This window comes from Podarcis pityusensis, assembly GCF_964106645.2.
Source record: "Podarcis pityusensis genome assembly, chromosome: 12".
In the NCBI taxonomy this organism is placed as follows: Eukaryota; Metazoa; Chordata; class Lepidosauria; order Squamata; family Lacertidae; genus Podarcis; species Podarcis pityusensis.
The window spans coordinates 25,369,509-25,394,522 of record NC_138037.1 but is presented as its reverse complement, the minus strand read 5'-3'; the positions used below and the strand labels follow the sequence as shown (position 1 = coordinate 25,394,522).

Below are 25,014 nucleotides of genomic sequence, written 5' to 3'. Positions count from 1 at the left end.
GGTAGGATTGCCTCTTTACATACTGTTACAATATGCCTTCATGCCTCCAGGATGTTCAGACTTCAAAAATGTTTACAATTGCTCAGATCAATAAATGATTAAATTCCACTATGCTTTGAGTTTCTAATTCAGGATTGGGGAAACTCGGGTCTGAGGGCTAAATGGAGCTCTCCAGGCTTCTCTATCTGATCCTTAGGACTCTCCCCAAGCCACAGCCCTCCTTGAGTGTTCTTGCCTCTTTGTTGTCTGGATGGAGGACAGAGAGGGGTGTGTGTGTAGAAACTAGCCTACTGCACACAGATGACATCTGCATTCATTGCTCCACCCACGTTTGTCCCTGGCTCTGCCCACCAGTGTCATGTGACTCCCCAGATGGTTGCCCAGCTGAAAATGCACTCCTTGGGTCTGAAAAAGGTTCCTCACCCTTGTTCTAATTCAATGCCTACAATGATCCCAAGAGAGACATCGGTTGTCCACGTACCATAAAGCAGGGATGGGGAAGAAACCCAAGTGACTTCACGTTTAGAATTGAATTAATCAGATTTGCATTTTCTTTTTTTCTTTTTTTAATAAGATATTTATTAAGATTTTTTAAAATATTGCAATAAAAATGAAAAAAATAACAAAAATACAAAATAAAAATGGCTAAAAACACACAGATTTTCTATTACTTATTTTCCTTTAGCTTGTTTCCCAGACCTCCTCATACCTCCCTTTTTTGTATTCCACTTCAATCTGTTGGTTCAGCAAATCCTTACCCTCTTTAATTACCCTAATCCTTGATCTTAAAAATAATAGCATTAGATTTTTACCTATTTATAACCCTTTTTTCATATTCCCTTGAAGCATTACAGCTGGAAACCACTTAATTTCTATCCAACGTCATTCTAACATTCATTAATTTTACAATATTTCTGTAGATAATCTTTGAATTTCTTCCACTCTTCTTCCACCGACTCTTCTCCCTGGTCTCAGATTCTGCCAGTCATTTCTGCCAGTTCCATATAGTCCATCAGCTTCATCTGCCATTCTTCCAAAGTGGGTAAATCTTGTGTCTTCCAATACTTTGCAATGAGTATTCTTGCTGCTGTTGTGGCGTACATAAAAAAAGTTCTATCCTTCTTTGACACCAATTGGCCGACTATGCCCAGGAGAAAGGCCTCTGGTTTCTTCAAGAAGGTATATTTAAATACCTTTTTCAGTTCATTATATATCATTTCCCAGAAAGCCTTAATTCTTGGGCACGTCCACCAAAGGTGAAAGAATATACCTTCGGTTTCTTTACATTTCCAACATTTATTATCGGGCAAATGGTAGATTTTTGCAAGCTTGACTGGTGTAATGTACCACCTGTATATCATTTTCATAATAGTCTCTCTTAGGGCATTACATGCCGTAAACTTCATACCTGTGGTCCATAACTGTTCCCAGTCAGCAAACATAGTATTATGTCCAACATCTTGTGCCCATTTAATCATAGCAGATTTCACCGTTTCATCCTGAGTATTCCATTTCAACAGCAAGTTATACATTCTTGACAATTTCTTAGTTTTGGGTTCTAACAATTCTGTTTCTAGTTTTGATTTTTCCACCTGGAAGCCAATTTTCTTATCCAAATTGTATGCCTCCATTATCTGATAATAATGAAGCCAGAATTTCTTGAAACTCTGCAATTTCAGTTTGTCTCCTTCTTGTTCCAAAATTTCCCAATATTTCGGCCATTTGGCCTCCATATTGAGCCTTTTCAGAGCTTTCGCTTCCATCAGTGACAACCACCTTGGGGTTTTGTTTTCCAATAAATCCTTATATCTTATCCAAACATTAAACAGTGCTTTCCTGACAATATGATTTTTAAATGCTTTATGTGCTTTGACCTTATCATACCACAGATATGCATGCCATCCAAATACGTTATTAAAACCTTCTAAATCCAAAATGTCTGTATTTTCAAGAAGTAGCCATTCTTTCAACCAGCAAAAAGCTGCTGATTCATAATAAAGTTTAAAGTCTGGGAGGGCAACGTTTTTCCGTCCAACTTCCGTCCAACATTTTTCATAATTATCTTTAAATAAGTTCCCATTTTTGGCTGTCATGTTAATCCCCAGGTCAGATTTGCATTTTCTGAAGCAACATGAGAAGCAAAACACAGCCCCCTGTCAAATTTCACAGTTGTCCAAATTTTGCAATGTGGCTCTCCAACCATGTTTGCAAAAATGCGTATGTTAGGGGATATGTGTATATTAAAATGAATATATTTGTGAAAATGCATTAGAGAGATTGCTTACATAAATGTGTACCTTAGTCAAAAGCACAGTGAAAAATTGTTTATTAGGATGGATTTGTACAAAAATTCACCTTTTTATTTTATTTTAAAGTACACATTGCTGGAGAAACCTGGGGAACTGAATTTAAAATTGGAAAAATGAGAAACGGAGAGAACCGAAACTGACCGATCCTCCCATCTCTTATCATGAGGCCTGTTTGGGTATACTGCCCACATGTAAAGATTACATACAAGCACAGCAGGGGTGAATGTGCTAAGCTCTGACTCCCTATTAGAGGGTGAAGTCTGACGCAGGGAACCTCCTCTATGCATGGAGGTTCCTGTGTGATTTAGAACCTTACAGAAGTGGGGTTCTAGATCACACAGGGAGTATTTGGGATTAGGAGAAGCTTCTTCCTTCAGGCTTTCCTCTCCAACTCATGGAGACTGGTGGGAATAGTCACATGGGGGTGGAGCCTAGCAAGTTCATTTCTGCTCACATGTAGCCTTTACCTGTGAACAGGATGTCCAAACAGGATGCTCCTGAAAATGGATGCGAAGGCACCCCAAAAACCAGTGTTTATTTGGATCCAAATCAGAGCCAGTCCTCTCAAAACCTTTTGCACTTGGGACATCTGAGTACAAAAATGGACTGAGAAAAAGAAAGTTCAACTTGTAAGAAATCCTTAAGGTGCAATCACCTTTGCTCAGCTGTAATTTACAAGGGTGGGGGAACCCAGTTTCTCCCCCCCCCCCCCGTTTATAACTTCACATTTTAACACATTTTAAGGCATGCTTGGTTTTAACTACATATTGCAGAGTTTTTCTGTCTCTGTAGGAAAACAAAGCATACACATTTTAATAACAATTTCCCACATGGTTAAAACAATATTTGCCTTATACTGGGATAGTGTACAGTAATCCAAATCTTTAGACTCCCTGAGCTTTTTCTGGTTAAGATGACCTCCTTTCATTCATTTTATTTTGAAATGTCAATCAACGGGCATTTTGCACAAGTTGCACAGCTGGCTAAGAGATACAGAAATCTATCCCATGGGGCAGAGGAAATATTTGTCTGTTGGAGTTTCCCTAATAATTGTTTGCATATGTACAACACGAGGTTATAACAACTACAGAGAAAAATTACAGCATAGAAAACTAACAGCTGCTCTTCCATCATTTCAAAGACAGGATTAAAAAGTTTTATAGCCAGAGTAAAAACCTTTAGGGAAGCATATTTTATAACAAAATGGTCAGGACCATAAGCATCTATCTGTTGTGGCACCTATATAACATATACTATTATATATATCTATGAGAACATACATGTTTAAGCAGTTCCTTTCCCATGGAGTCAAGTTTCTACAGAGGTAGCTGAAATCAGAATATTATTCTGGTGCCTCCAGACCTTCAGAACAAATGCAAGTGAATAAGAATCCTGATATGGCAGAACGGACTGTGCCATGTCAGAATGTAGGCGAGGAATAAAATTTTGAATGCTCTCCCACATAATAATTCTCTGCAACTGAAAACAACAACAATAGCACACCAGGGAAAAGAATTCTAGCCCACATCACTTCCTCTACTCCAGTTTTCTTCTCGCACGGACAATTTTTGTTTTCCCCCCAACAGCGGAGCAATTAAAAAATGTTATCCCCTCATGATGGTCTGAAGTGGAACATTCCATTTTTTAACCTCATGACTGTGTCAGTGCTTCATGAACTCCTCATTCTGATACATGTATAGATCAGGCATAAGTATAGTGTTACGATGGATCCATTTATTGATCCTAGCCAAGATTTCAGAAGACTCCAAAAGGAGGCGGTCTACTGTACTTGTAGACTTCAGCGTCTTCTGGGGATAAAAGAGGCAGGTAGCTTTTTTAAAAAAATAATATCTATGTATTTCTATGGACCCAGAGACAATAAAAATGTCCAATATTTGTTGTTTGCTTGAAACTTCATTACTTCTGATGGTTCCAACAGACCCACAAATGCCAGTACCCTGGAGAATCCAATTCACATAGTTTACACCAAAGCTTGCATTTACATTCCTGCAGCGCAGACTTCCACTAACTTTGGACTGCCTATAGGTTTTCAGGAAAGTTACAACTCTTCGTATATAAGAAGCTGAAAGAGCACTTCCTGGTTATGGCATTCCATGTGGTGGGTATTACACTTAAAAGCCTCTGACCCTGTGCTTCAGTCCAAGCACACACAACATCTCACTGTCAGTGATAAAAGTCACCCAGCGTCTGCAGGTCTGGCAGGAACACATGGAGTCATGTTGTCTTGGACAAATGTGTAAAGCTCTGTTTAGGGAAGCTTTTAATGTTTAATAGGTTATTGTATTTTAGTTTTTTGTTGAAGCCGCCCAAAGTGGCTGGGGAAACCCAGCCAGATGGGCGGGGTATAAATAATAAATTATTATTATTATTATTATTATTAATTATTATTATTATTAAACCAGGGGTCAGCAACCTTACTGTGCCTCGGGCCAGTGTCTCCAGTGCCGCAAGGCAGGCCGGAGGGCAGGGGAGCATGTGCCCATACGCGTGTGCACATGCTATTTCCGGCGCACTTCCGGAGGAGCACCAGAAATAGTTTGTGCACATGTGCACGGGCCTCCTCCGACCCAGATGTGCCCCAGAAATAACGCTTGTGCATGTGCAAATAACGCTTGCACATGTGACAAGCTATTTCCGGTGCTCCTCTGACCTGGAAGTGGGCAGCCTCGCAGCGCAGCACCGGTAAGAGCGGGTGGCGGCAGCGGGGGTCGCCGCGGGCTGGATAAATGAGTCCCTCGGGCCTTATCCAGCCCATGGGCCTTAGTTTGGGGACCCCTGGTGTAAACTATGCAGTGATTTCATAATCCAATTCAAGATTCTGTATCATGGACAGGTGTGATTTGCTCCCCCAAAATGTTTTATCTATTTAACAGCTGCCATTGGGTTTTATTTATTGCACAGGAACTATGGAGTTTCAAGATCATAAGGTTGAGAGGACAGTCATAAGAACATAAGAAGAGCTTGCTGGATCAGACCAATGGCCCATCTGGTCTAGCGTCCTGTTCTCATGGTGGTCAACTAGATGCCTATGGGAAGCCTGCAAGCAGGGCCTGAATGCAACAGCTCTCTTTCCTGCTGTAGTTTCCAGCAACTGGAATTCATAAGCTTAATGCCTCCAGCAGTGGAGCTGGAACACAGCCACTATGGCTGGTAGCCATTGTTAGCCTCATCTTCCATGGACTTGTCTAATCCTCTTTTGAAGCCAGCCAAGTTGGCGAATCTCACTGCCTCCTGTTGGAAGCGAATTCCACAGTTTAACTATGCAGCAATAGAAAGCAGCTTAAAATGGGAGGGGAAATGCCATGGCCCTGACTTCTTGGGCTGCCAGCGCACAGCTCTGGCGCACAGATGCTCACCTGCAAGCCATCCTCACCCACTTCAGCAAAGGAGCTCTGTGAGCACACAAGAGATGCGCCTCCTCAAAGATACGCATATAAAGGGCCTCCATGCACAGACTGCTGTGGATGCAAGACTCTGGTGTGAAAGACTCGTCCGCTGTTATTGCCAACTTACCAAGCCACCAAAGTCACTGAGCCGGGAAGCTGGCAGGTTTTATTTTCCGGATTTACAATCACCGGCGTAAGCAAGAGCTGCGCATCGACTGTCACCACCGGCCTCGCTCTGCAGGGGAAAAAACCAAAAACTGAGCATGTAGAAAAGGAACAAGAGACAATAGAAGAGAGGAAGAAGAATATTCAGTTACTGTGGATGTTAATTACACGTGGGACCACAGAAAGCGTGAGTCACACTTCCTGTATTAGTGCATATCGTAAACAATCAAACTCCTGCTGGGAGGTGCACGCACAGTGCCCACATTAGGAGCACACACATTTTTCCACAGGGACAGTGTGCAAGCCCACGCTTTGGAGGTTAATGACTCATTCATGTTCCCTGTGTTTGTATATCTGATTAAGATCTAGCCTAATTCTGTTAATAGTGATTTGCTAAATGCATCTATGCACAAAGAGGCAAACCCACGCGTGCGGACAGGGCTAATATTATTAGAGCAATATATACACCACTTCCCAGCCAAAGCTTTAAAGTGTTGTCTCATACAGCTCTAACACGATGCAATATAAAACAATTGTAAATCCAGTAAAATAAGCAGCACAGACATCAAAGGTACATTAAAAATTGCTTACACACAAAGCAAGTGCACAGGAATTCTCTAAATATTTTCCCAAGCAGGATGGTCTCACATTACCTTTTGAAGGGCTGGAGGATCAGGAAAAGGGAAGCTTCTTCTTTGGGAAATATATTCCACAAAGAATGAATTACCACTGTTAAGACCTGTTTGAACCTACCCCTGAAGAGAGGACTTTTAACAGTGGCCTTGAATTTACATTTTAATGACAGCTTTATTCACAAAACAAGATATGGCGTTAGTGTTGATCATACTCTGAATAGGCTCACTGAAATCAATGATCTTAAGTGAATTTCAGTGCGCCAACTGTGGGTATAACTTAGTTGAATGTCACCCAATGTTTATCTTAAAGCCCAGCATGTGAGTCTACCATTGCCATTTCACTTGTGAATTCATGGGCTTCCTGTATGTAATGAAGTGTCCTGAATGTGTGTATAAGAGCCTGTGCATGCAGGATTAGTGTGCATCAGCCTTGTAAATAAGTCCACAAAAGTTAGTAGCCTGGGGAAAAAAAAAACATCAACAAGCAAGCAAGCAAGCAAATAAATAAAGCCTTAACCTAGTCAAATTTGGTAAAGGAGGGATGGAGAGCTGTATTTCTGAGCTGGGTACAAAGAAGAGGATTGTTTCCTCCATCAGCCTGCTTGATTTCTGTGCTGGACACAGAGGACCCATGTCTGCTAGCCAGCTCAGTGACCTGCATGAAATCTTCATCACCCATGGCTACAAGACCAGCACTTAAATTCAAGTCTGACGCCCACTAGATGCCCACTACAACTTCCATCAGTCTGAGCCAGGTCTGCCAGTGGTCAAGGATGATGAGGGCGGGAACCCAACCACATCTGGAAGGGACCACACTGCCACCCCCCTGGTTCAATCAATGCATGGTCATAAGTCGGGCCTATCATTGCAACCACGCTTCCCTTCCACATCTTGATCATACCAAGTTTTAGAATGTCCACAAAGGACTGTTGTTGTCTCTCAACAATGTAACATTCTCCAGCAAAAAAAGAAATATTCTGTTTCAGTTCTGCCACATTTTGCATTTGTGACTCATATGATTTTTGGGAAGGAGAAAGGGAACTTTTTTTCAAACTGTTCTATGATACAAAGTAGCTGATAGATCTTAAGCCAAGTGGTCTACAAGCCAAGAAGGAGAAGAAGTCATAATAGAAAAAGCAGCTGGAAACAGTCCTGGCTACAAAAATAATTACTTAGAATCTCTCCAAGTAACTTGCTTGTAATTAAATGCATAGCTTTAATTCAACTCCCTAGGAAAAAACTAAATGGGGAAAGGTGAGAAGCCAGGACAGGCTTCCTTTCAAAATCCACAGACTGCAATAGCTGCATAAATAGAGTATGAGGAAATATAGCAGAATATGGCAGAGATAAACAATGTAGTGCCCCTAGATCTTTTTGAACTACAACTCCCATCAGTCCTAGCAAACATTATGAATGATGAGGGCTAATGGGAGTTTTGGTCCAACAACATCTAGAGAGCACCACATTGGATACTCCAGGAGTCTATAATTTCTTTAGAGGGAGTACCCTGTGGATCATCTCTCAGATCAGTATATAAGAAATTAACTGTGTAAACCAAATGCATTTAGAAAATAAAATGCCAGCACTACCACCATTACTTCTACTGCTCCTACAATTAATTTCTTCAGACAAACTGTATTCAGATTGTAATGGCAATTTCCCCAGCTCAGTTTTATATTATTATACTATAATCATTCTAAAATATTGATATTACTTTTTCAAAATTGATTTTTCTTTTTAATTGGGCTAAATGCTAAAATGCAGCATTTTATGCAAAAAGGAGCATAAAAATGGAAGGATCTACCAACTTTGGGCCTCTTAGTTTTGTCATTTTCCCCATCTTAAATTCAATTCTCCCTCTTTCTGCAGCAAATTGTGAATATTTTTTAATGAATCCTCATAAGAAATTCCCAACATTTTAATGCAAGTTCCTCCTAATAAACACATTTTTGCATACATGTTTGAATAATGCGCACATTTTGGAAAACACTTTCTCCAAATAGAAGTGAATGTTACAATATAATGCATGTCTGAATGTTATTTGGAGAACTTCAGTTGCAAAGTTCAGTGCAAATTTCAAAGGATGGCTCTGTTTTGGTTCTCATGTTGTTTCAGAGAGAGTGTATTTGGCAGATTCACATTTAAATGTAAACCGAATAAGTTTTCTCCCCTATCCCTACCTGTGAGTGACAATGGCAGAATCTTTATGTATGCATAAAGAAGTACATACCTGTAAACAACTACCTTGCCCGCTCCAAATGCACCTACAATCAAATCTGGAAAACAATGGTGAAAAGGAAACACTTAAACACAGGCAAAAATGACAAAACATTTTCACTAGCTTAAAACTATGTGCATTGGAAAATTAATAAACTAAAACATAGGCAACACTCACAGGAAAAAATGTCAATTTCATGAATTGACGTTAAATTCAGCCACCCTCCTCTTTATATGAGTGGGCTAAGGTCCTCTGGCAAGGCAAGCAGATCTCTGTTCTTCAGTGACAGAAACACCCAGGACAAGCCCTCGACCAAGCCTTTCCTCTATAACTAGGATGGGAATCCTCCGGGACTAAATAAGCCCAGCACAGATCCCAATTTGGCCCATGAGGCTGTTTCTCCCAAACTACACCCATGTTCCTTGATACCCAACGTTATACATGACATCAGGTGTAAGGCAGGAAAAGATGTGGCTCAAGGATGGGGATGCTTAAAGTGAGCTCCCAATTATACATTTGCAATTAGCTGTCAGTGGAAACCAGGGATGGAAAACCATCTAGGAGGAGAAATAGAACGTAACCCTATGGAGGACGACACGATGGACTGGATCCTCATCTGCATTGTTCTGCATGCTAAAGCAGAATAACACTGTTCCCCTCACAAAGCTACAATTGTGTATCAAGGCCCCGAATCCATCCCCTTTGTTGGAATAAATCACTTGACACCAGTATTTTAGGTTAATGGGCTAAAAAAGGCCACAACTTTATTGGTTACAGAATGTGAGTGGCATTGGCTTAGGCATTGGAACCAAACCGACTATATCTGACTCCTGCCCACCTGCAGGAAGTCTCAGAAGGGTTAACCACCAATAGGGGGAGCCCCGTTGATGCAAATCAACTCGAGCTCCCCCAGGGTCACTGATAGGGGTCATGCCATGGCCCTGGCCCCCACCCAGGCTTCAGACAGGATCACACACCCCAGATTCCTTTAACGGAATAACCTTGAAATAGGAGGGGCAGGTGATGGCCTCTACCTCCCCTCACCTCCAATCTAATACTCCAATGCCTAACTGCATTAGAAGGGGTGTTCTAACAACCCTTAGCAGACTACAGCTGCCAGGAGACTTTGTGGGCAGCCATGACTGTTTAAAGTGGCAAAATACTGCTTTAAATGTATGGTGCTGGTGGGGCTCAGAATAGTTACTGGAGCACTTCACACGGCAACATTTTGTCATAATTATTTCCATTGCATTCTTGTTTTACATGGTCCAGTTCAGCTCCGTGGAAAATCAATTGGAAGTTTCCCTTTCACATCTCTAGAGAAGGGATAGCATTTAACATTCGGAATGCCAAAATCATTAATGCGATTGGTAAACATTTTTGATTCTGCAAAAGAAAACAATCAAAATCAAGCGTTTGAGCCGTCTATGTTATCTGAAGTCTGGCAGCACGGCTACCCTAAAAATAGAGAACACTTTAGTCATCTCAAACATATTTCTTCCCAGAAAATGCCACAGATAGTGTTTGCTAGCTGAAAGCAAAGTGTTTCACACAATGCAGAATATTTGCAGAAAAGAAAGGAGAGACAATAATCTTAAACTAAGTGTCCTGAATCCTTGTCAAATGAAACCTGAAGAAAACTTCATGAACTGGAAGATTAAATTATACTGTTCCATTTACTGTACTAGGGATTTGACTTTCTTTCTTTCTTTCTTTCTTTCTTTCTTTCTTTCTTTCTTTCTTTCCTTCCTTCTTTCTTTCTTTCCTTTTTTTATACAAAAGGGAGAACAAATCTCTGCATCTTTGATCTCTGGAAAGAATTGCCTATAAATCATTACTAGGATATAGCCGACACTCCGCAGTGTTTTTGGACTTGATATTCCAACTCTGAATTCTATGCAAGCATTTCCACTTCCTAAAGGGAGTCATCATCTGCTCTCCATATAGGTAATGAATAATGCCCAGTGGTGCCTGGGGGATATGACTGAGTACTTAGGAAGTAATGAAATAACCATGGACAACTTTTTTTTTTAAAAAAAGTTTCCATCAAACAAAATCCCAAGGTCTCTCGATTGCAGGCAAAGGAGACTTTCAGTCGTCCTCTGTGACCCCAGTTTGTTGACATAGGGCCACAGCAGACAACAGAACTACAAGGACATAGTGTACCCCAGTGTGCACTGTATTTGAGTATATTATCGATCAGGGGCGGCCTGAAGAGTTTCAGCACCTAAGGCAAACCCCCCCACTGCCACCCCCACGATGGGGACACAAACTCTATAAGGAGACTACCCCACCGGGTGGGGGGGGGATAGATCCTCCTGCCTAGCAGTAGGGCTTTGCATTGACTCTTCCCTTCAGGAGAAGCCAGTGCAAAACTTCATCACTGCTGGGTGGGCTGGGGGAGATCTCCCCTCCCTGCCAGGTAGCAGAATGCCTGGGTGGCAGAATGCCTCCCCTCTCATTGACTCAGCAAGAGGGGAGGTGTTCCACAGAGCTTTACCACCAGTCCCTCTCCGCCCCTAGAGGGTGGGGGGACCAGTGGCAAAGCTGGGTGGTGGAACGGGGTGACACCCGTTGCGGGGTGTTGCCTGAGATATTTGCTTTTGTCCTGTGACACCTTAATGACTAACAACTTCATCACAGCACAAACATACATGGACTACGGCCCACCTTATCAAATGCAAGAGGTGTTTTTATGAGTTGCAGTCACACACACACACAGTGTGGAGTAAGGTGGGTGGGAATTGTAAACAGTGAGGTCCAGAGGAAATAGCATGAAGAAAAGCACAGAGGTGACAAATGTGTTATTAACACTGGATTAATAGTCCATCATGAAGTACCAACAGTCTAAAGTTGACAGGCCACTGAGTTGACCAAAACTAGGCATTGACTCCAAATGTCAACCTCTCTTTGGTGCTATTACTGACCACCTCCTATTGTTCTCCTCACCCAGATCTCCAGTGTTCTTGGCTAATGGTACCTCTACCTTGTCTGGATTAAGGTTCAGATTTTCAACTCCCATCCTCTACTGAACTGACTCTAGACACCCGCTTCTCATGCCTGCCACCTCTCTGAAGTTGGCCAATTGTTGCTATGTCATGTTCATTATACTCTCCCCAAAATGGAAGCATATCGTAATTCTATAAATCAGAGGAATAAGGTATTTGCAATGAAGTGGTGACAAGCCAATTGCCAGTTCTTGGCTCCTGTCCATTCACTTTGCAACCACAGCCATGATATGGCTCTGTATCAAAGCTGTTCCTTACTTAATTTTCTTTTTCCATTCTTTCCCTTCCAACCCACCCTTGTCTTGAATATCTCCTCTGAATAGATTCCATAATAAGATATATTCTAACTTGGATGGAAACGTGGTAGGTGGAGAATTGTTGGCACGTAGCTTACAACTCTCCAAATACTTTAAATACTGCAAAAAATCCCTGCTACTAAGAAGCTGGAGGGTCTCTTCCTCCTGTAGACCCTGATGTGTTGAGCATATGAAATAATCATACAACAGCATTTTAGGAAGAATAAGCAAGGTAGTTCATTTTTTAGGAGTTGGTTTCCCCTTTACCACGGCTGTTACTTTCCTCAAACATTGCTTCAGCTGTTCTCGCAGCCTATAAACAACAACCTACAATTAAACCCAAACTCAAACCAAACCTAGACTATGAGCAGGCTGAGATTCAGTGCCTGCTCCAAGATTATCTGCATTGAATGCATAAAGTAGCATATTTAATCCCCGGCACCTCCAGGTAGGGCTGGTGTCAGGGATTGGTCCAGATCTGAAGATTGGGGAATGCAGTCACAGTCAGATCAACTCCTCTCAGAAGAGGAGGGGGAATAATCACCCCCCCACCTCCAGTGTTTTCAGAAGCAGAGAGAGAGGCAGACATAGAAAATGCACAGCTTAGAAAGGAGTTATTCAGTTATGAGGTAAAGACAAGAGAACCAGAAGGGAGGGTACAGCTAGGAGAGACGTCAATTGAGAGTGTGGGGGACCCCCCCTCACCACAGACTCGGAGGTCCAAACGTATCAGAGAACAAAGGAGGTGGGGGGAACTTCCCATTGGCACCATAGCTGTCAACGTTTACCTTTTTTAAAGGGAAATTCCCTTATTCTGAATAGGATTCCTCGCAAGAAAAGGGAAAAGTTGACAGCTATGGTTGGCACCCTTCTTGCTGTGGAAGTCGGAAGGAGAGTTTAGAGTAGGCAACTGCCCTCCTTGCGGAGAGCTGTATATCTGTGCTTGCAACACGATGCCATAATAAAAGGACTATAAATATATCAACTGCTCGTTAATTCTTATCTGTGAAGTTACCGAAGGAAGGGGGAGGACTTTTCATGACGGACAGCTGGGAAAGACTGGGGAGCTGCTGTCAGTCAGTGCAGACAATACTGAGCTAGATGGACTGTTTGCCTCACTCAGCATAAGGTAGCTTCTGATGTTTGTGTGTTTGAGTCTGTGACAGAGAACAAATTCCAGGATGATGATGACAATTCTATCCAACCTTTCCCTCAGGCAGCCCCCCCTTCTCCATTTTACAACAACCCTATAAGGTAGGTTAGGCTGAGAAACGGTGACTGTCACCCATTGAGCTTCATGGTTTAGAGGGGATTTGAACTCTGGTCTCCAAGGTCCTAGCTTGACACTCTAACTACTACGCCACATTGACTCTCACAAGACATCTTCAGCTGGATGCCATAGCTTGGAAGTAGTGGGGCATGAAAGCACAGAATTCTCTTGTGCTTCCTCTGACCCCCTTGGGTGCTCTGTGTAAACGGAGAATGGTGGAGTGGCAGGGCTGAGCCTCTCCCCAATATCTAGGGCCTTGGCTAATGCCAAACCATTATCATCATCTGGAACCAGCCTGCTTAGATGAACAGCTGAGGTGGTGACTAGTCACGCTGCCCTGGTTTTTTCCCTTGCCTTGAACTACGTAGATCCTTCAACAGCCACCGCAGGGCATTTTTATCAGCAAGAAGGCTTTACATGGCGAATATTCACACACATTGCAGGCAAGGTGAGGTGGTACGACCTTACTTTTTATTTCTGTCATTAAATGGTTTAACAATCTTTAAGGAAAGAGCATGATAAATACCCCAGTAAATAAATATAAGGAATTCTGGTCAGAAATGTTTGTGTGTTTCTCCAAAGAGTGAATATTGTATATACTATCTAAGCCAACAAAGCTGACGAGCCAGATTTTTATTTTTCAAAAGGTTCATTTGCTGCTTAAATTTGCATCAGCAATGTAACAGCTACAGACACATTCCATCTCTGAAAAGTAGGAAAAAGGTCTCACAAGCAATTGGTCTATATTCAGAAATTAGCTCGACATGTTTAACTAATGCTCTACAATAGCCAAAATGGATGCTGTTATGATTAATCATTTAGGTATTTATATTCTCTGTGCCATGTTTATTATTTTAGCAGTTCACCAAAAATCTGATACAGAGCCCAGTTAGGTTTTCTAAAAATATGGATATATTCTAATTCAGCCTTCAACAACCTGGTGCCCTCTAAATGCGCTGGATGACAACTTCCATGAGCCCAGCCAACCATTCTCTCATTGGAATACTTGACCTTGGACTTTGCCTCAAGATAATTTTCAATGCGGACTTTGATGTTAAATATTAAAGTGAAGGAAAACAAATTTCCCGCTAAGCCCAGTTATCTCTGTTAATTCTGACAAATATACCCACTTATGTTTTTCAGATTCAAACACGACCTCCAATATTAGGTTTCAAAATATTTTTAAGGCTGCTGTCTTCAGCTCATGTTTTTCATTTTTGCTGGCACAAACAGGTACATTTTGAGCCAACAGCATATTTTTAACTGGGACATATTGGCAGTTTTCTTTCCCCCCACTAGCGTATCTATTAGTGTAAAACTGTTAAGACTGGAAAGGGCATTAAGGTGCTTTGGCTAAATTTTAAAATGAGGTCCCTTGCCTGCTCATTCACTTATTTATTTAAAAGACTTTATACCACCCATTAGCAAAACTTCTGAATAGTTTACAAAACCAAAATAATATACAAATAACATATAACATCATTAAAGCAACAACAACACCCTCCTTCATTAGGAGATGGCAACAGAGTAATATGTCCGGGAATAGAAAAATGTATTTCCCTGGTGACAAAAAGATAACAATGTCAGCATCAGTTGGGAGGTGCTACCACTAAGAAGGCTCTTTTCCTGGCCACCTTAGCTCAGACGGTGCATTTTGACTAAAGAATCTCAGGCAACTGACATACTTTAAAAGGATTAAATCTGCATCAACTTGGAAAAAAGTAAATATTCTACTAAAGAAGAGAGGAAGAAAATACTTGCGTTTAGGTGAAAGATACATGCCATAGCGTGAACCCCCCTGAGACCTACGGTTGTAGGGCGGTATAATAATAATAATAATAATAATAATAATAATAAGCATTCATTTGTGCTTGAGAGCAAAGGGGGAACTGCCTCTTCAAAGATGATATCGGTCACCCGCAGTTTTTGCCAGTGGCACTGAGGGAGAGGTTTTTAAATATCTAACTCTTTCTATGACCAAAGTTTCTCTTCCCGTTAGCCACTATTAGCCTTGGTGGGAAAATAACACAGCAGCAACGCTCATCGCCACATTTGTGCTTACAGCACTTTATTGGGATGGAATATTTCAGCTGGAGAAAAGTTGATGCTCCAGTTCAATACCTCCCCCCTCCAGAGCAGCTTAAAAAGAAGAAGTCAGGATAGCCAAAGGGTGTCAGGAGATTGGATCATATTAGACTTATACTATGGCAGCTGGACTGTTTGCCAGTTTGACTGAAGAACCAACTTCACCCACACCACCTCATAGACCTGCATCAGAGGCCCTGTTTCTGTGTACACCTGTGAGGGCAATGTTAGTGGTGGCCACATAGAGCAGGGCCTTCTCAGTGATGACCCCAGTTCTATGAAATTTGCTTCCTGGTAACATCAGTCAAGCTCCACCCCAATCCTTTTTCAAGCAGGACACCTGTTCTCTGCCTCTTCTATGGAGTATTTCGGGCTGCTTCATTCTGGGCTGGGCTGTGCGGATTGCTGCTTCCACGTGCTGCCTAATTTTGAGGCTTTTGGGGTGTTTCAGAGCTTAACGTTTTATATGGTTTTAGACTGCTGTTGTGTGTGATGTTTGCTGCTTTGTGAGGAGAATTCTCCGAAAAACCGGGAGAGAAATCTACCAAATAAAGGAACATCCAACCGATCTCCCGTGTGGTTTGGCCCAAGTCTTCTCTAGTCCTGTGGAACTTGTTTCCCAAGTAAGGGGTGAGGAAGATTAAGCCTTTGTAGCGCTGAAAAACCCCAAAGGGGAATAAAAACACCACACATTTTGATCCTCATTTTCTCCCTGTTTTCAAAGGCGACGCAAATGAGAACACAAAGCTACAAGCCCAGCCAGCTGGATTAAGGCAAACAAAGGGAGGGAGGGGGGGAATAATCAGTGAAACAGTCACAGAACATAAACTATCCGAAAACATTAGTACAGTAGGTTAACAGAGCACAGTGGCAGAAGATATTTCAGGATGTTCGTCCAGCATTGTCCAATTAATTACAATGGGGCTTATGCCAGCAAAACAATCCTAAGGCTTGCACTACAGCAATTCTACCGTGTGGGTTGTGTTACAAATGCAGAGGGCCTTCTCAGACCCCAAGAAAAAGAAATGCTGCGGTTTGCCTTATCCTTCATCCCAGAGGAGTTGGGGGGGGGAGGGGTGAAATGGGAGAAAATCAAATTAAAATGATGTTGTGCATTTAGGCTACAGATGGTGTTGGAACGCTGCCCCAAACTGGTTAAGCTCCACTTCAGAAATAAAGCGGGAGAGCTCCTATAGTGAAGCAGTTGTTGATAAATACCAGATGACATCAGTAAAATATTAATCGTTGAGGGAAAACATTCGAAACCAAACTAATTAAGGAAGAAAGATCCAGGCAAGTGAGCAACGAAGGAATATCTGGAACCAGGAAGACCTCTCACCTCTTCCTGTTTTGAGTAACTTTTTTTTAAAAATACGTCCAATATTTAAATAATGCTTCTCCTCTAAGTGCTCAAAGCGCTTTACATATCCTCTTAGTAATCCTTCAAATAACCTGGCAAGGTAACCAGAGGGGCTATTGTTTCCCTTGCTTGGGCTGAAAGACAGATGTTTGCCTAAAGCCATCCTGTGAGTTCGTAGCTCAGGAAACTTTTGGCTCTTAGCTCATCCCCTTAACCCCAATCCTACGAGGGAGTTCGCAGCAAGTGAGACCCTATTCACTTGAAACTGGAGAAACCATATTTAAGCAACCTCCAAACAGAGAAAAGGAACCATCCCCTTCTTAGGCATAGCAAGAGGATCCAACATGAGAGGGGAAATATCATATCTGCTATTTCTGGTGCCTTTGTTCTGTTCTACAGCGACAATTTTGTTATCTGTTTTGTTATCTTGGGGATTTTCACAATTAAGATCCAGGAAGTGCTGTAGCTCAGTGGTAGAGAATCTGCTTTGCATGCAAAAGGTCCCAGGTTCAAGCCCTGGCATCTCCAGGTAGGTCTGGGAAGAGACACCTACCTGAAATCCCAGACAGCTCTTGCCCAGTCAGTGTAATACTGTGCAATATGGACCGATGGTCTGGCTCTGTATAAGGCAGCTCCCTATGCTCCTGTTTTTATTTTATTTTAATAACTTTCCGAAATGAGAAGGAAGCCATCCAAAGTGCAGAGAAGCAACTTTTTCATCCAGGCTTTCTGACAGGGAACTGAAGGGTTACACGCTCCCCCCTCTTCATTTCCGTCTTTTTTTAACAATTCAGGTGTTTTATGTTAATGTATCTATTTCAGTCCTTCTCGCATTTCTGATGATTTCTCACAACAGGAAAGGGAGTATTTGTTCTGTCCAACTCCAAATTCTCAGAGAAGCAAAGCGAGATCCACACACAAAAGCACAGCCCTATTTGGGATTTTGACCTTGGCCTTTCCAAAAAGAAAATGATGCATTTTCCAGAGGTGGAAGGGGATGAAATCCCTTCTCTCTCGTGTGGAAGAACCTTACCTGGGTAATCATTCTTGTCTATGTCGGAGTCTCCTCTTAGTGTAAAACCAAATCCCGCAGGCATCGACTGGGAGGCCCACATACCGCGGAGAACCTGGGAAGGGTTAGGATTTAACCCATTATTAGCTCCATTGAAAATGAGGACTTTCCCCCTTCTGTCTTCTCCAGCAAATGGTGCTCCTATTGCAATGTCTGAAAAAGAACAAAGAGAGGTGGGAATGCTTATGGAGAGGGCTGTTTTAATTCCTCACGGGAGTAAAGATCAGAGAGGCCTCTGATTTAACTCTTCTTATGTGCCACAGCTACTTTTAATGCTCTTGTTTTGTCTCATTACTGCAATTTTAGTAATTTAGAATATATTGATTATGTTCTAAGCCACCTTGGAAAGGAAGGTAATATCCTAAAAAGGTAGCTTTTTGCTTTCTTTATTTACCCTGGCTTTTGACACTTGAGATGTCTATTTTCAGAACCCACCTGAATCAAATTTATCACACATCCCTAGTCATCACACATTTAGCTTTTTTGGGGGGGTGTAGTCTCCCGCTCTTAAAAACACCTGGCTCAGTACAAACATATAAATCACATTCATTATTTTGGCCACTGCAAAGCAAACTGTCTTTGCAATTGAGCCATTCCCTTCTTCAACTGTCTTGAGCAATCTGTGCATAACCTCTAAAGAATACTTTGTGTAGTACCATTAAATCCATCCTGGTTTAGATCTCCGAGATGTGCGATGGAATTGCCAAATCTGCCGAACACCTCTGTGCCAGACAGCACCTGCGGTTCTCTGAAGTATAAGGCACTCTCTTGTAGGTAGAGATACACCTGCCCAACCTCCTTAGGGTTGCTCTCAAATTCACGCTCCATAAAGAGAGGAGCACCGACAAGGATGTCATCCAACCTGGAGAGAGGAAAACAAGCAGAATGGTCAGTGCAAAATTCAGAGGAATCCTCCTCGCTTTAAAAATTAATGACTCTTATGCTTTCAGATGGCCTCCCCCAACCTGGTGCCCTCCAAATGTTTCTGGACTCCAACGACAATCCCAGACAGCATGTACAGCATCTAGGGGGGACCACAGGTTCCCCACCCTGGCACATGAAATACACTACTTTAGGTCAATGTCCAAGGGAACCAGGGAAGAGGACTGTGTGTTGGGCCAGAGTTTTCTCTAGAGTTCTCATCACTGCAGTCCTCATAACCAAAATTGGAAGCTACAGTTTCACTAAGAGCCAGTTGTGGAACCTACAGCCCCCCCCCCGAGCCTGAATATTTCTAGCCCTATAGTTAAGAAGGAACACTAAACTTTGGTTTAGCATTATGTGAATCAACCTCAGGCTTATCAGTTCCCCCTGCCTTCTCCTCCTCTGAAGATGACCATAAGCTTTGGCTTTCATTTATAAGTAGTACAGTTCAGCATCATGTCCGAACCAGGCAAACATAGCTGGTCTTAACTACAGTTTACTGGAACAAGCCAACTTCAAACTGTATTCATGGTTGCCTTGTTTTAGTGTATCATATTTAAAATCAAGGTTCAGATATAATGCTAAAGTTCAAATAGTTGGAAGTGGGAATGAAAGTTTCCAATCTTTTGCTTCTGGCAATGGTGGAGAGGAGGGAACTGCCAAGGCTTGTGCACACAACAGTGACCTGTTGTTTACCATTTACAACCAAACCAGTCCACTGGCAGCAAATATTTGCCCTCCATGGTGCTCAGATTTGATACTGAAATCCCTGGTACATCACCAGGGCCAGCCCAAGACATTTTGGCGCCTGAGGCAAACCGCAAACTCCCACCCCTTGCTAGGGAAGAAGGGTTGAGTGGAGATCTATGCCAGGAACAAGGGAAGGAATAAAAATTTACATCAGGAACAAGGAGGGGAGTAGAAAGAAAACAGCAGCATTGCCAATTCACCAAGAGACTGCTGTAGAGGTGGCTTGATAATAATACTAATAATAATTTATTATTTATACCCCGCCCATCTGGCTGGGCCTCCCCAGCCACTCTGGGCGGCATCCATAGAAACCAAAAATACAGTAAAATACCACACATTAAAAACTTCCCTGAACAGGGCTGCCTTAAGATGTCTTCTGAATGTCAGGTAGTTGTTTATCGCTTTGACATCTGCTGGAAGGGTGTTCCACAGGGCGGGCGCCACTACCGAGAAGGCCCTCTGCCTGGTTCCCTGTAGCTTTGCTTCTCGCAGTGAGGGAACCGCCAGAAGGCCCTTGGCGCTGGACCTCCGCGTCCGGGCAGAACGATGGGGGTGGAGATGCTCCTTCAGGTATACTGGACCGAGGCTGTTTAGGGCTTTAAAGGTCAGCACCAACACTTTGAATTGTGCTCGGAAACGTACTGGGAGCCAATGTAGGTCTTTCAAGACCGGTGTTATATGGTCTCAGCGGCCGCTCCCAGTCACCAGTCTAGCTGCCACATTCTGGATTACTTGTAGTTTCCGAGTCACCTTCAAAGGTAGCCCCACGTAGAGTGCATTTCAGTAGTCCAAGCGGGAGATAACCAGAGCATGCACCACTCTGGCGAGACAGTCCGCAGGCAGATAGGGTCTCAGCCTACGTACCAGATGGAACTGGTAAACAGCTGCCCTGGACACAGATTTGACCTGTGCCTCCATGGACAGCTGTGAGTCCAAAATGACTCCCAGGCTGCGCACCTGGTCCTTCAGGGACACAGTTACCCCATTCAGGGCCAGGGAATCCTCCACACCTGCCTGCCTCCTGTCCCCTAAAAACAGTACTTCTGTCTTGTCAGGATTCAACCTCAATCTGTTAGCCGCCATCCATCCTCCAACCGCCTCCAGACACTCACCCAGGACCTTCACCGCCTTCACTGGTTCTGATTTAAAAGAGAGGTAGAGCTGGGTATCATCCGCATACTGATGAACACCCAGCCCAAACCTCCTGATGATCTCTCCCAGCGGCTGCATGTAAATGTTGAAAAGCATGGGGGAGAGGACAGAACCCTGAGGCACCCCACAAGTGAGAGCCCAGGGGTCTGAACACTCATCCCCCACCACCACTTTCTGAACACGGCCCAGGAGGAAGGAGCGGAACCACTGTATGACAGTGCCCCCAGCTCCCAGCCCCTCAAGACGGTCCAAGAGGGGCTGCTGAGAAGGTGGCAGCTTCAGCTCCAAGGAACACGCCACAGCTGTCGCTGTCACTATGACAATAGTCGTGGGCTGGATTTGCTGCCCCCGTGACTCCTGCTGCTTGAGGGTGTCACCTCACCTTGCCTCACCTTGCCCTGCCTAGCACATCCAATAAAACACCAACAACTGCCTTGTGCTAGGTGCCACAACTGTAGGAAATCCGTGGCAGCCATTTGGATTTTGCATTAGGCCTCCTGCACAGCCCTGCCCTAACATGGCCTCTCAAAGTCCCATATGCAAAACATCTGGACTGCACAGGGGTTGAGAGGGATGCAGCGCGAATGACCCTGCAGCACCAGTATTGGGGGGTAGAACCCTGCACGGTCCCACTCGCAAATGGACTGTCCCCTTTCATTGGCATCATCTCCTTTGGTCTGATGAGACCATGCTTCAGTGCAAGGACTCAATATTTATCAGGCTGTTCTTGTCACCGCTCAAGATATTTCCTGTCCCATCCCTCCGTGTCCCAATTTGGAAAAACAAACAAAAACAATGATGTCAATTTCACTTCTATTTGTTCTCTCTCTCTCTCTCTCTCTCCCCTTCCTGCTTCTCCATTCCCCCTCCTCCAGCGTTCAAACAGTGTGTGGGGAGTTGTATGTTTTAAAACATCTGTTTGCTGTAGATTTTTTTTTTAAAATGAAGAACGTTTCTGCTTGTCTTCAGTTATAAATAGTTTCATTTGTTGGGCCAAACTCAAGCTAAAGCAGCAAGAGGAATGAGGCACTAGGCTGTGATCCCGTTCAGTGGTGAGAGAATCGTCTGAGCCACAACAGTGTTTTACTGATTTCCTGGCTGCGCCACGGTGCTGGATCAAGCAATTTGTTTGCTTCCATGCCTTCCCAGAGGAGAGGCATGGCTGCTTTCTTCTTAACAGAACAGTATTCAAGAGCGCAAGCTGACCACCTGCTGAAATTTTATGCAATTCCTTTGGTGTGCCGCTGGGTAGTTAACAGCAGGAGCACGGAGTGGTGTCAAGAGGTTAGGGCCTTAGTATTTGAAGCTTTGATATAGTGCAAATAAAAGATCGCTAATGTATTTTTATTAGGCGCGTGGTTTAACCCAACGCAAATAATTCTCTCCTGTGCTACGAAATCTCATGCACCTAAATCGCTCCCCAACTGGCACTGTTTGTTTCAGATACAGGTAAGCATCTATTTAGAGAACACTAAGACCCTGCTCAGTGGGTAAAGTGCTTGCTTCACATGCCAAAGGTCCAAGACTCAATCCTTGGCGCCTTCAGGGAGGGCAAGTAAAGGCTCCTATCTGAAAACCCTGAAGAGGAACTGATGGGGGTCACCAACATCTGCCCATCAGTGACCTGTGGGGGGAGAAAAGCCACTAGAACAGGAGGTTCCCACAGCAGTCTCTCATCATTCCAGATGAGCCCATGGGCCTAAGAAGGTTGACTACCAGGGCTAGGGAATCAAAAGCCTGGGGACCAAATGTGACCATCTAGTCCAGCCTTTCTCAACTTGTGGGTCCCCAGATGTTGTTAAACTATAACTCCCATCACCCCTAGCTAGCAAGGCCAAAGCTCAAGGATGATGGGAGTTGTAGTCAACAACATCTGGGGACCCACAGGTTGAGAACCGCTAATCTAGTCCTTTCTGTTTGGCCCTCAGGATTCTCCTCAGAGACCACCCTCTCCTTGAGTGCTTTTACTTGACTGGAATGTGTCCTTGCGCCATGGCCATGTTTTTGTTGGCTTGGAAAGAGGTGCAGGTGCAGTAATCAGCCACTTCTGCCAGGCTTCACAAAAGGCAAAAGTCACATCCGTGGCTCTGCCCACTTTTGCATCTGCTCCCACCCCCTACTGGCCTGCGGCCCCTGGTAGATTGCCTGTGAGAGAATGTGGCCCTCAGGCTGAGAATGGCTTCCTCACCCTGGGGTAGACAATGCTGAGCTAGATGACTTTATATGAGGCAGCCTCCTACACTCCCACCAACCAAAACTCAGTACAGAGCCTTTCTCAGTTTGAAGTGGGTAGACAAACACGGGTAGACAGACACAAAGGTCTGAAGCAAAATATTTTCGCCTCGTCCTTGTCTCAGACCTTTCGTTTTCCACCCACTCCCACCTCCAGCTGCATGATAATTCCTTACAGATCTCTAACAGTGTTCCCTTCCTTGGTTGCTCTTAGCCAAACTCGTTGAACTGCCGTTCCTGAGCATTTCTACAGATTTAAAGAAGATTTGGGAAGAACTGACTAAACCAGCAGCTGCAGTGGCAGAAGCAAAAACACAAGGTAGCTTGAGCTGAGCTGCAAGGGGAGAGCAATTGATTTTGCTGAAAAAGAAAATCTGCTAAAACTTAAAAGTTTGGCTGCGTTTCTTTACTGTTCTCTGTCCCCCAATTTTGAGGCTGAAGGCACAACCCTGTGGTACCTAGGAGGGCGTCTCAGAGGCGATTCTCCCCCCTCTACCTATGAAGGGGGAGATCCCTTCACACACACACACACACACACACACACACACACACACACACAGAGCTAGTAGAGATGAAGAGTAATCAAGTCCTGCAGCTGGCATACAGAATTTCCCTCCCATTGGGACCAACAGGAGGAATAATCCATAAAAGAAAATACCGGTCCAATATTAAAGCGAGGCAGTAGGGGCTGTTGCCCACTGGGACTGGTAGGGCGGAAGGCAAAGAGGCCAACAGTAGGTGGAACGAGAGTCAGATGGCAGGAAGAGACATTGGTTTTACTCTCACGGTCCTCTCTGCTGAGTTTGATGGTGACAACACTGAGACGGAGGAGAAGCTGCCAGCCTGGGCTGGATGTAAGTAAGAGACCAAACAGGTGGGCTGCACTGGCTGAAAGTGGGCTGAGGCAGGTGGGGCAGTGCCCCACTCACTGCAATGCACCAGCTTCTATTTCAAAAGGAGGAGCACCCAGCTTACGCCTTCTGCCCTACCAGCATGAGCCTGGCAGGGCTTTGGATTTGGCAGCCCCTCTGCCTTCCATTCTCATTCATTCCACCCCCTTTTGAGCTGTTCTGCCTAGGAACACATCTACTGGGGAGATATAATTGGAAGCACTCAAACACCTACACAGTAAATTAATACTTTTTAAAGAACAATGCACATTATAGTGCTTAAAATGGTGCAGGTATGGCAGGAAAGAAAGTGTTTCTTGCCATCAATGGTGCCACAGGCCTTAGCAGATAGATGCCCAGACTCTCATGCAGCCACAGTGCATGTGGTACCCATTCCAAACTGATGCAATCACAGTGTGGGGTGGAATGGGGTGGTTTTCCAGTGGCAGCCTTGTAAATCTAAGCAAACAAAAATTACTAGCCTACAAAAAAATTACTGGCCTCTTGGGTGTTGGACTGAGAACTCCAACTCTCCTCTGGCAGCACATTTGGTGTCTATGTTTGGCACGCAGCAGAGACAATGTGGTCCATCCCTACTCTCCAGCCCCCTCTCTCTCCTACATAAATTCCATGGATTCACCTGCATGACATTCCTGGTCGCCTCTGGTGAGCAGGCTATGTACTTAAAAACAAGGTCGAATCATTGCAGTTTAACAGACGTGCTAGCTAGGCAAAAGACAAATGCATCCCTGCAATACTCAAGTATATGGTTGTCTACAAAAGAGCTTATTAGAAAAATACCTTTCCACCAAAGCTGAGAAAACCATAGGACCAAGGAATGAAACCCCATGAAAGAAAGACTAAGAGATTTATTTATTTTGGCTTTTGAGCAGGTTAATATTATTTTTTAGAAGTATGAAATCATAACCTGTGATATCTACTACTGCTGGAAAGTTTAGGAGGAAGGATGAAAAGATTTAGGAGTCTAATTCTAACTGAATATAAATAGCTAAGCTACAATCTCCCTCAAGGCACTTAGTCCAGGGTGGTCCTGGAATAGTCTCATGGACTTCAGAGGGAGCGTTTTGGATTAAGTGGCTTGGACCCACTTGAAAACCCTAAATTAAACAGGACAGGAAAAGAAGATGGAGGACAGAATGAATACTTTTTTGTCTTTAGCAACTTACCCATCATTGTTAACATCTGACACTGCAACCGTGTATCCAAAGTAAGATGCCATC

General features: G+C 43.6%; 1 protein-coding gene across 2 annotated transcripts in view; it reads right to left on the bottom strand.

The window, feature by feature from the left end:
* Positions 1-25,014, bottom strand: part of ITGA8 (integrin subunit alpha 8) — a 128,554-nt gene that overhangs the window by 59,857 nt on the left and 43,683 nt on the right. For both annotated transcript variants that reach the window (XM_080974393.1, XM_080974394.1), the window contains exons 11-15: positions 24,961-25,013; positions 18,482-18,687; positions 17,787-17,978; positions 8,747-8,792; positions 5,844-5,951 (exon numbers count right to left, since the gene is read on the bottom strand). In XM_080974393.1, coding sequence (XP_080830519.1) covers positions 5,844-5,951; positions 8,747-8,792; positions 17,787-17,978; positions 18,482-18,687; positions 24,961-25,013 — 605 coding nt within the window. The remainder of the gene's footprint in view (positions 1-5,843; positions 5,952-8,746; positions 8,793-17,786; positions 17,979-18,481; positions 18,688-24,960; position 25,014) is intronic.